General features: G+C 41.3%; 1 protein-coding gene across 5 annotated transcripts in view; it reads left to right on the top strand.

Moving 5' to 3' along the window:
• The window catches only part of ZNF462 (zinc finger protein 462), an 88850-nt gene extending 79135 nt beyond the window's left edge, over window positions 1–9715 (top strand). For 3 of the 5 annotated variants that reach the window (XM_075279839.1, XM_075279819.1, XM_075279825.1), the window contains 2 exons: window positions 3928–4039; window positions 6754–9715. In XM_075279839.1, coding sequence (XP_075135940.1) covers window positions 3928–4039; window positions 6754–6919 — 278 coding nt within the window. In that variant the 3' untranslated portion in view covers window positions 6920–9715. The remainder of the gene's footprint in view (window positions 1–3927; window positions 4040–6753) is intronic. The other 2 variants (XM_075279832.1, XM_075279848.1) reach the window with 2 other exon arrangements.
• The last annotated feature ends 2938 nt before the right edge of the window (window positions 9716–12653 follow it).

Raw genomic sequence — 12653 nt, 5'->3', positions numbered from 1 at the left:
CCCCTGATCTAGGGGGGCCAGTAGACCAAAGCCCCTCCAACCGCGCCTAAGTGGTACATGGCAAAGTACAATCACTGCACTAAGTACAGGTAGGCTGCTGTTACGGTTCTGATGGGCGGCTGTAAGTCTTAACAGCGTGCTACCAGTTAAACTGCACTGGCAGTCATGTGGCGCGGTACACAATGTGAACAAGCTGCAGCAACACCCTGCCAGTTAACCTCACTGGACAGGTGCAGAGTTCAGCAACAAAACATGCTCCTGCAACAGCTAGGAGTACACAGGAAGTTTGACAGTATAAAGAGGCTAACTCAGAGACCACACCTGCTGTCAACGCCTCAGGCTGGAACAGAGCCCAACGCTCCTAGCCTAGAGTAGGGCTGACAGTTCAGGATTTATAGGTACTAACTACAGAGCAGAGAGAGGCTATAGAAACCCCACACATAGGCCTAGTCTGAACACCTACCTGGATACTGGAGCCTAGCCCTGAACTACTGTCATTAGCAAACTTCAGTCAAAGTGGGAACCCGGGCGGGCGTCGACTCACACTATTTAAAGGGAAGTCCCCTCCCAGTAGGGGCGGTAGCCGTGACCTCACCGCTCATGCTCAATAGGGAAAATTTGGCACTTAGCTTGTGAGTGGCTCCAAAAAGTCTGAGCATGCTCAGTAGGTCGCAAGCTGGACACACCAGACACCTCACTACCCGAGGGCCAGAGTTAGATTGACCCACAGGTGGTGCTGTGTGCTGAGAGAGAACCCTGCGGGACCCAATCCTAACAGCTGCATACACCATCTCACACAACTTATGTCCCCAAATAATAATGTTATGGATTTCATAAGTTTAACCAACTACTGCGTTTATTATATGTAGATGTATTGGATGACCTAGGTGACAGCTAGGTGCAGAGGGAAGTCGGGCACTATCTTCCCTCCTGGGCCCTATCTCCTTATTGTCACTGTCAGACCCCCATCACAGAGCTAAGGGTGTCCTATTCTAAGGCAAGGGGTAGGTAGCATGCTAATGCTGAAAAAATAAGAGGCAGGTAATATTTGCATTTAGCAAGTGGACCCCCAGAATGAATTCTACTGAGCACCCCAGTCAGTCACTGCTTAAATACACAGGTTGGTTGACCTCCCTCTCTATATAGGATTACAATTGAGTTGGAAAGACTGAAGTAAAAATATTTATTTATATATAGATCTAGCAAAGTGTAAAGGGGTTGTCCATGAATTTCAGAACTCAGGGAAGAGGCCAGGGAAGGTGAGACATAAAAAAAAAAAAAAAAAACTCAAAAATCATACTCACCTGTCAGCAGGAAAGGAACCAGTGACATCACTAACATATGTCACCAGTTCCTTTTCTGAGGCCACTGATAGGCCTCAGCAGTAGCACAGGACTTCCAGTGGTAAAGGCACAGCATGCAGAAACCGGAGCATTAGGGACAGGTGAGTATGATTTTTTATTTATGTTTCACCTTCCCTGGCCTCTTCTATGAGTTCTGAAATTCATTGACAACCCCTTTAATCCTTTCCCACCGCAACCACTTTTACATTTCCGCTTTTTACTCCACCTTCCGAAAACCATTACTTTTTTATTTTTCTGCTCTCAGAGCCGTATGAGAGCTAACTTTTGCAGGACGAACTGTACATCGTAATGGTCCCATGTAATATTCCATACAGTGTACTGGGAAGCTGAAAATAAATTCAGTATGTTGTGGAATAAGATATAAGCTGCATTTGTGCGACTTCCTTATGGGCTTTGTTTTTACGGTGTTCACTGGGGAGCAAAAATGAAGTGTCACCTGTATTCTGTGGGTCGGTATGATTACAGCCATACTAAATTTATATAATTTTTTTTAAAATCCCACACTTTGTAAAAAAATATTTCCTTGGACTTGCAATATTCTGACAACCCTAATGCTTTTATGTTGTGCATAAGGCGCCTTTCTTTGAAGAATCAGATTTACTTTTTATTCATACCATTTTGGGGGATGTCTATTGTTTTTATGGGATGTGAAAAAAATGTGTTGTTTTGTTTGTCTGTGCTTTACTCTACTTATCTACTTTTATGTGTTATAGGGAAAGGGGGTTGAATTTATTTTTTAGTTCTTTTTTAATTTTAATGTTTCTCCGTGGGTTTAAGAGGGCATTGCTACGGAGTCTCTGCTTTATAATACAATGGAGACCCGTCGGCTGCCATATTTAAATACGCGACTAGAGATGAGCGAGTACTGTTCGGATCAGCCGATCCGAACAGCACGCACGCATTGAAATGAATGGAAGCACCTGGTACTTTCGCTTTGACGCCAGCCGGCCGCTTAACCCCCCGCGTGCCGGCTACGTCCATTCATTTCAATGCGTGCGATCTGAGGAAGAGTTAAAATTACACTTAACATGTTAACAACAACGTGGCAAAGAGCATTAACACAATTTTTTCAAAGACTGACTTTTGTTGTGTTGTGTGATAAAGTATAACACCGCAGCAAGTCATTACTCTGCAGAAGTCCAAGTTGATCTCTGTAGCTCAACATATTCAGCGGAACTTTATAGTTAGGGAGGTAACAAAATAAAAATAGTGAGACAAAAGGAGAACGGCCCCTGCCATAAAAAACTACAGTAAATAGAGTACTAGTACGGTAATATGCTACTATCAAAATGAATCTGCTCTAGCTATTCTAAGGAGATACCAAGGATATATTTGAGAACATGTTTTTATTTTAACTTATTTTAAAATGATACTCAAGCGATTTATTTTTGCAGCTATGGATGGTAGTCATTGAAATAGATTTAAAATCTGCTATTGCTGATACTGTCACCCATGTCTAATACCTGTACCCATGTCAATTTCCTTTCTCTGCAAAACACTGCAAAGATAATTCTAAAATATACCTTCCAGGACCTTAGACTGTGAGGATGATGTCACCAAAGGTCTTTATAAACCTGCTGATAACACTGGGGAAGGTAATGGTGGTATGGTGATCTGACTGTGAGAGAGGGGTCGTTGCAGGTAGTAAATTATGTGACAGCGAGAGGAGAAGCAGAGACTCATTATGACTAAAGAGGAAGGGCAAAAAACCAGGGGGTCATATTCTAATTCTCAACAGTATCTACGGACAGCAGAAAAGAAACCTGTTTGTACAGCAACCCGTTCCAGAAGAGAGAGCTCACATGTTAAAAATAGGATAAAGAAAAACACTGGGAGGAAACAACTATTACTGTTGAGGGGATATGGGAAGAATATGCAAATCTGACTTCCATGATCTAATTAGGATGTCAGTGCCTCAAGTATGCACACCAATAGAGGGCGCTGACTGAGAATGTGCAAGTCTGTCTTCCATGATGTAATTAGGAAGACAGAGTCTCAGTCAAAGAAACCTATAGTCATTCAGACAATGTAATGACTGAAAGAAATGACCAGTGTGCCCCATTTAAGTTTCTAAAGTATTTTTTAAATATTTTTATCACAGTATATTTCTAACTGATACATTTGCTTGATGGTATTCTGTAATATGGTATTCTTTTAAGGTTAATGCCTGCACATTTAAAAGGATGTCAGCTACAGCAAGTGGCTACATATTGCTAATAAATATCCAAACAGATCATAAGGGGTCTATTGTAGTGACCCCTAACAATTGTGGTAACTAAGGGCCTAAGGCCTCTTCAGCATTTTTCTGCACCTTGAATGGGACTGCAGTATCCACACGAGACCTGGTCAGCTGTGGCACTGTGTGTGGAAAAACTCAGAAGGAGCCACAGAGCAACCCTACTTCAATCCAGCAGACAGCATATCCTAGCTATAGCCGGAATCCCCTTGTAACTAGCCTAGAAAGTGAAAGTGACCATTCCAAATAAAGCATATAAATGGTCATTGGTAATACAGATATGGAAAACATGACAATCAATGTTTCTTCATTCTATCACTCCTGCAGAATTGTCTGATATCAAGGCTACTGTTCAGGAGAAACGGTTTCCATGTGAATTCTGTGGGAGAACATTTACGCTCAACACTGAATGGGAACGGCATGTTTTAAGACATGGCATGTAAGTCAGACATAAGGACACATTAAACACATACTTCATGGACAATGAATCACCGCATGTCACATTTGTGATGTGTTATAGCTGTTTATTGTCTCATCAGCTGTATTATATATTATGCATTTAGCAGCCCCATGATTATGACTTTGCTAAAGCCACAAAGTTGGAGACACTCAGGAGAAGAGTTAAGCTGCCCATGCCCTAAATCTGCCCAGTCTAGCTGAGTGGATAAGCCTGGCACTTTATTACGAGCAGGCCTGAAGCCTACACATGCACAGTTGACGTCTAGTTTTATTCCACTTTTGACAAGCTGGTGGCTTCCAGAAATGTTTTAAGGCCATGGTCAGTGTAATGAAAGCTTACTAAGCTACTGTGTATACTTGTCAGTGGAATCATATTGATCATTAGTATGTTTATGTGGTGATTATAACATATTCAAGAGGAAAGTATTAATATTAGTCTGGGCCTGACTTTGGAAGATCCATGTGTGTGTTGGTCTTATCACCTCTAGTCTGTGAATAGCATTCCTTTGAAGTCAGCACAACACAGATAAGGGTTATAGCAGAGGCTGGTGGCTTAAACAATCAGATCACCTTTTGGGGATTAGGATAAATGCAAGAAACCAGACACAGACATTTCCCCTCCCCATGAAATAAAGAGAAGGGGGATGGACACTCAAGATAAGATTATTATCATTTAATCTATGGAAAACCAGGGATGGTGGCCATTTCTTGGAGGCTCACTGACCGTGAAATTTTGTCTTTGTTTCTCCCCACCTGCCCCAGTGTCAGATTCTGAGCCCATCTATGTCATTGTTAGGTTTCCGGTTTATTTATTTTTATTTTATGTAACCTCGTTGCATCATATTACTGTATGTCATCTTTTACCTCTTTTGTATGTGTAAGCATTCTGAACCTTTTTGTGAAATTAAATTCCCTTTATTTATTATTATTATTTATATAGCACCATTAATTCCATGGTGCTTTACATTTGGGGGTTACATACAGTACGCAAAATATACATGCAGATATAAAACTAACAGTGACCGACTGGTACAGTGGGGCAGAGGGCCCTACCCGCAAGGGTTCAGAATCTATGAATAAATAAGTTTTGTCTTATGTTCTTGAACAAATTCATATTGTTTGATGCACTTAACCCTACCTGTTGAGATAATAGTTTAGGGAACATAGTGGTAGTTATATACATAATTTGGGATTATGTAGCGATAAGAGGGCACCTGAAGGCTTCCTGCATAAGTGGGATATCTTGGAAAATAATCCTTAGCGGTGGCAGTTCATTGACAATGAGCATGTGATACTGGGGGGGGGATAGATTAGGTGTATTTGTAGTGATACTCAGCCACATCTCACGAGACCTCTAGTTAGGATGTAAATGACGGTCAACTTCAAAGGGAATCCATTACCTCCTCAACCCCTTTAAACTGCCCTATAGTGATATAGATAATACATACATAACATAATAATAAAATTTAATGATAAAAGTCATACATCTTTTATCTTTAAGAGTGCAGTGGATACTGAGGAAAATAGTGCAAATTAGGCACTTGGAGCACTGCTCTAGCTGAGGAACCCACACCCCGCTTACTCTCTCAGCTTGTGTGAGCATACTGCGCAAGCACCATCTGCTCAGCCTGCCCTGCACCCGGAAAAGAAGAGGCTTCACTGGAAGGACTATAGTTATGCACTGTGCATACGCGAGATCTCATGAGGGGACGTCTTCTGTAACGGTGGAGCAGTGAGAGGATAAGCTACCAACTTCACAGGGATGGCACAAACATGAACAGGGGTGTGGTTTCACCAGCTAGAGCAGTGGTGGGGACCTGAGGTAACACCCCTATGCTCCAAATGCCTAATTTGCATAATTGCTAAAAGTTAATTTTCTTTGTGTCCACAGCAGTCTCAAATATAAAAAAAGGTTACAGTATATAAAAGGCATGCCCAGCTTAGTTCTTCTCCTGAGTGTCCTCTGCCTCAGAAAAAACAAGGTAAATGTTCATGGAAGGATGAAAGTGTTTTATTTTTCTTTAGTTTTTTTTTTCTTTTGATTTTTTTTGGGTGAAGAGGAAAAACTTTCTGACATGTTTTCTTTAACATACCCTTTGCTATAAAATATTACTTGCCTCATTGGATCCACTTTAGTTCATGTACAGTAAGTTACAAGGTCTACAAGACTAAAGAAACTCTTCAAAACAGAACATGTAATTAGATCATACTACATTTACAAAAAATGTACAAAAATGTAATCAATTTCCTTTAAAGGGTTGCGCCCTTTCACAAACAGACAGTTATTCCATGTCCTGTGAATTGGCAATATGTGTCCATAATGGCACAAACCCTTTAAACAAGTTTTGTCATTGTACAATGAAAAGCTATGCAACTTTCTAATACAATTTTTGTTTCTACATCTTACCATTGGCAAGTTTTGCTTTTTGTTTTTGAGTTGACTTATTGTTTAAATTTAGAGTCTGAACACTAATCCTGCCCTAGTCCTGCTAATACATCTGAGCGGTTGTTTTATAGTGTAGGTCACTTTATGTACATCTATCACCTTGGACATGTATGTGCTAATGTTCAGGGTAGTCTATTTTTTTGAATGGGTGACATAAAGAGCTTAATTTCTTGTATAACTTATACAACATGCACGTCATCTGTTATTTTAGGCATCTATGGCATTCTGATCAGCTTTTTTATTTACAGGACTCTTAGTGGAAACCAGAAAGAGCGCATGGAAATCAGAATGCCAAAAGAAGATCTTGAGGACTCCTATAGCAAAATGAAACATGTGGATGAAAGAACAATAGATACTTCACAACAAACTAGAGCCTCATGTTTTAAAAACTTTACGGTGACCAAAAAAGAATAACTACTTCTGGAGATGCGACTAGGACTTTCCCGAAGACTAATACAACTAAAGTACACAAAAGCTGCTTTTAGGACTTCAAACATATGTCTTGTTTTTTCCAAGCACTGGTACTCTTGCAGGTGTATGTATATATGTAACGTTCAGTTATTTAAAACAAGGAACTAAGTTTCTCTAAGAACTGACTACGCATCTTGTTTGTTCATACTTTTTTATCAACTGTAGTGACACAGTACTAATGGAAGAACTGTTGTGGCGTAGAACATTCTCGTACAAATGACTATTACGGTGTTTGCAAACAGAAAAAAAATCACCGTTTCTGGGACATATTTTTAATACCAGCTGCCCGTACTATTTAACAGTTCTAGAGACAATAAAGACAAGTGTTACAGTTTTCCTAGTTTACTGCAGTGGTCACCAAAATTCCTAGTACCTCAAGAAAAAAATTGTTTTAAGGGAATTCTCAGCATTTACCCACGCTGCTTTTCCAGGCGGATGAATGTCGAGGAGGCTTATGGGAATGGAGAACAAAAATAACTGAATGCGTGCAAATAATCAAGATGTCTTTCTTGATAATCTTTTCACAAGCTTTGTCTTAAAATACTGTGACTATTTTTTGTTTTTTTTTATATATAAAATTATAAATTGAAAAAAGTAAAAAAAAAAAAAGTTAAAATATTAGGGATCTGTTTGTGAATGATCACTTTTTTTTTTAGGAAACAGTAAGATATTTGCGTCTGTTTTCATGCTGACTGTTCAGCAGGCTTGCTGAGTCTTTTCTGTTTAGTATTTCAATAAACTACAACAGCACAATTCTGAGTTGACCAATTAGAATTCTTGAATTTCTGTGCTGTAATATGCCATTTTCTATGAATTCTCAGCCATTTCTTTAGGTTTACCCGATACTTACTTAAGCTATTACACATTTCTCTCAAGTGGTCTAGTCCATTTCAGACCTTTCTGTTCAGACTGGTAATGTTCTCCATCTAGTCATAAAGCTAGAAATGTTGGAGAATACATTTCGTGTTCTTACTGATAAGATACCAAAAATGAAATTGCTACCGTACGACAAGTATTCTCAGCTTACATATAAACAGTACATACATGTTAATTGAAATTTCAGAATTTAACTGACACAACCCATCATTCTGTACAACTCCTGATTGATCTATGTTGTGAAATATGTAGATTCATTTCCCTTGTAATATAGGTTGCACTTTTTTCTTAGAAATTTTTTGAAGTTTTTTTTTATATTAGTATTGTTATACTTTCAATATAAGTAACCTTCATCCAACTGTTAGCATGGAACTCATTCTCGAGTTACTGTAAGATATCCCCTACCTCATTCCTTCTCTTGTAAATGGTAATCATTTAAGGTTTACCCTGCTGAAAACATTGTAAAACTAATTTAATGTTTTAGATAATTGGCATAAAATCATTATATATAAAATATATAATGCACCATTTTTGCCTGAATTGCATAACAAATAATTTATGCTTGAGAGGCACAATTACATAATACTTGGTAAGAAAATGAACACATTTGTTGCTGTATCTGATGACATGTACAAAAACCAAGTGGTGTTTTCTCAAAGCAACTAATCTAATTCTAAAGTTTTTCTAGCACAGTTTTGAAGATCAAAGACTTTGAGGTTTTCTTTGCACTTTCGTTCAGAAATATGCATCTAACTGTGGCTTAGGCCAGGTCCCCACGTTGCGAACATGTACCTGCAATGTGGATGGGATTCTGGCTAATCCTATCCACACATTGCAGAAAAAATCTGCAGTGGAAATGCTGCGATTTCAAAACCGCTCACATTTTTCTAAGTCGCAGCATGTGAATTATACATAGGGAAATGCTGGCATTTTCCATATAGGTATAATTGGGGCAGAAAGTCTGCAGAAGAAAACTCTGCGGGCTTTCTGTGAAAATCACTGAAGAATAAAAGAGTAATGCGTTTCCGCTGTGGTCCTATTTTTGGCTGCAGCTCGCTACATGGGGACTTAGCTTCAAAGAATTATTCCTATCTTGGGAAATCGTTGCCAAGACAGGAAAAACTGCTTGCAAATCCTTGCCACTAGGTTCCATAATTCTGCATGAGAGGTACTGTAACAGCATAGAACAGCTGAGCTACATCTCCACAGTTATGGAAACAGCATAGCTAAATGTACTACACTGTTTCCATGGCTTTCAGTTACCTTTGTGGGAGTCATGGAACAGTGAAGAACAGCGTCACCCACTTGTTTCCATAAGTCCCATCCTGGCACTCGCAAGCAGTTATTCTAGTCATAGCAGCGATTTCCAAAGATAAGTACCCTTTAAGGAAGATCCATGACTGGGAGAGAACATTTAGATTTAGATAGTCAGAGTCTTATCAAAGCAGGAAATATTTGACAACAAAGGTCATCTCGCAAATGGACATTTAAATAGTATCTTAATTTTGTACTAGTTGTATGGGAGAATTGCTGTACACATTCACTATGTCCTGATTCTCATACACTCCCCTATACTTCCAGAAATTTTACAGTACAAAAAGTCATGTCTCATTTCAATCAGTAATTTCCAAACAAGTTCTTATTCTAGTAGACATTTTGTTTCAACACTGAAACTTTCAACATGGGAATTGGCCTTTTTTCAAGCTCCTTGTAACTGTTGTACGAATGGAGTAGTTACCAAAAATGAGTTTTGATGTGTGTTAATCACTACTTTATTTTTTAAGTAACTTGTAAATATTGTAACTCATTGCAGTTTGCTTTGCTAACCTTCTAATTAAACTATGGGACCATTATCCTTTTCAACACATTGTCAGTTCCTTTCTTATACTATGCATGAATCACTTGAAGTTATCAAATGGACACATTATTAAATGATGATATTTGCTAAAAAAGTATTTTGGATTGTGCACTTGTGACTAGAGGTATGCTTTAAACAAATCAGAAGCGAGAGAATACAAGACGTTTAGTAATATATATCTCTTTTTTCCTCCTCATAGCAGCTCAGCTAAGGGAAAAGTGAAAATCAGATATAGAGCTTACAGAAAAAACGCTAAAAATATAAAGCAGAAAAAGACAGACTGCATTACTTAGTTGTCATTGTTGTATTATTATAACAGATCTCCTGCCTGTGCTGTTCTGACACTTCCCTGCTGGTATCTACTTTATAGTTTCTCTAAACACACACAGGAAATGACCATTCAGCAGTGATCCCCATTAGAGATGAGCGAACACTAAAATGTTCGAGGTTCGAAATTCGATTCGAACAGCCGCTCACTGTTCGAGTGTTCGAATGGGTTTCGAACCCCATTATAGTCTATGGGGAACATAAACTCGTTAAGGGGGAAACCCAAATTCGTGTCTGGAGGGTCACCAAGTCCACTATGACACCCCAGGAAATGATACCAACACCCTGGAATGACACTGGGACAGCAGGGGAAGCATGTCTGGGGGCATAAAAGTCACTTTATTTCATGGAAATCCCTGTCAGTTTGCGATTTTCGCAAGCTAACTTTTCCCCATAGAAATGCATTGGCCAGTGCTGATTGGCCAGAGTACGGAACTCGACCAATCAGCGCTGGCTCTGCTGGAGGAGGCGGAGTCTAAGATAGCTCCACACCAGTCTCCATTCAGGTCCGACCTTAGACTCCGCCTCCTCCGGCAGAGCCAGCGCTGATTGGCCGAAGGCTGGCCAATGCATTCCTATGCGAATGCAGACTTAGCAGTGCTGAGTCAGTTTTGCTCAACTACACATCTGATGCACACTCGGCACTGCTACATCAGATGTAGCAATCTGATGTAGCAGAGCCGAGGGTGCACTAGAACCCCTGTGCAAACTCAGTTCACGCTAATAGAATGCATTGGCCAGCGCTGATTGGCCAATGCATTCTATTAGCCCGATGAAGTAGAGCTGAATGTGTGTGCTAAGCACACACATTCAGCACTGCTTCATCAAGCCAATACAATGCATTAGCCAGTGCTGATTGGCCAGAGTACGGAATTCGGCCAATCAGCGCTGGCTCTGCTGGAGGAGGCGGAGTCTAAGATCGCTCCACACCAGTCTCCATTCAGGTCCGACCTTAGACTCCGCCTCCTCCGGCAGAGCCAGCGCTGATTGGCCGAAGGCTGGCCAATGCATTCCTATGCGAATGCAGACTTAGCAGTGCTGAGTCAGTTTTGCTCAACTACACATCTGATGCACACTCGGCACTGCTACATCAGATGTAGCAATCTGATGTAGCAGAGCCGAGGGTGCACTAGAACCCCTGTGCAAACTCAGTTCACGCTAATAGAATGCATTGGCCAGCGCTGATTGGCCAATGCATTCTATTAGCCCGATGAAGTAGAGCTGAATGTGTGTGCTAAGCACACACATTCAGCACTGCTTCATCAAGCCAATACAATGCATTAGCCAGTGCTGATTGGCCAGAGTACGGAATTCGGCCAATCAGCGCTGGCCAATGCATTCTATTAGCCCGATGAAGTAGAGCTGAATGTGTGTGCTAAGCACACACATTCAGCACTGCTTCATCAAGCCAATACAATGCATTAGCCAGTGCTGATTGGCCAGAGTACGGAATTCGGCCAATCAGCGCTGGCTCTGCTGGAGGAGGCGGAGTCTAAGATAGCTCCACACCAGTCTCCATTCAGGTCCGACCTTAGACTCCGCCTCCTCCGGCAGAGCCAGCGCTGATTGGCCGAAGGCTGGCCAATGCATTCCTATGCGAATGCAGACTTAGCAGTGCTGAGTCAGTTTTGCTCAACTACACATCTGATGCACACTCGGCACTGCTACATCAGATGTAGCAATCTGATGTAGCAGAGCCGAGGGTGCACTAGAACCCCTGTGCAAACTCAGTTCACGCTAATAGAATGCATTGGCCAGCGCTGATTGGCCAATGCATTCTATTAGCCCGATGAAGTAGAGCTGAATGTGTGTGCTAAGCACACACATTCAGCACCGCTTCATCAAGCCAATACAATGCATTAGCCAGTGCTGATTGGCCAGAGTACGGAATTCGGCCAATCAGCGCTGGCTCTGCTGGAGGAGGCGGAGTCTAAGGTCGGACCTGAATGGAGACTGGTGTGGAGCGATCTTAGACTCCGCCTCCTCCAGCAGAGCCAGCGCTGATTGGCCGAATTCCGTACTCTGGCCAATCAGCACTGGCTAATGCATTGTATTGGCTTGATGAAGCAGTGCTGAATGTGTGTGCTTAGCACACACATTCAGCTCTACTTCATCGGGCTAATAGAATGCATTGGCCAATCAGCGCTGGCCAATGCATTCTATTAGCGTGAACTGAGTTTGCACAGGGGTTCTAGTGCACCCTCGGCTCTGCTACATCAGATTGCTACATCTGATGTAGCAGTGCCGAGTGTGCATCAGATGTGTAGTTGAGCAAAACTGACTCAGCACTGCTAAGTCTCTGCATTCGCATAGGAATGCATTGGCCAGCCTTCGGCCAATCAGCGCTGGCTCTGCCGAAGGAGGCGGAGTCTAAGGTCGGACCTGAATGGAGACTGGTGTGGAGCGATCTTAGACTCCGCCTCCTCCAGCAGAGCCAGCGCTGATTGGTCGAGTTCCGTACTCTGGCCAATCAGCGCTGGCCAATGCATTCTATTAGCCCGATGAAGTAGAGCTGAATGTGTGTGCTTAGCACACACATTCAGCTCTACTTCATCAGGCTAATAGAATACATTGGCCAATCAGCGCTGGCCAATGCATTCTATTAGCTTGATGAAG

This window comes from Leptodactylus fuscus, chromosome 1 (genome assembly GCF_031893055.1).
Source record: "Leptodactylus fuscus isolate aLepFus1 chromosome 1, aLepFus1.hap2, whole genome shotgun sequence".
NCBI lineage: Eukaryota > Metazoa > Chordata > Amphibia > Anura > Leptodactylidae > Leptodactylus > Leptodactylus fuscus.
Note: the sequence above shows the minus strand (reverse complement) of the source record. Positions and strands in the feature narration are given on the sequence as shown.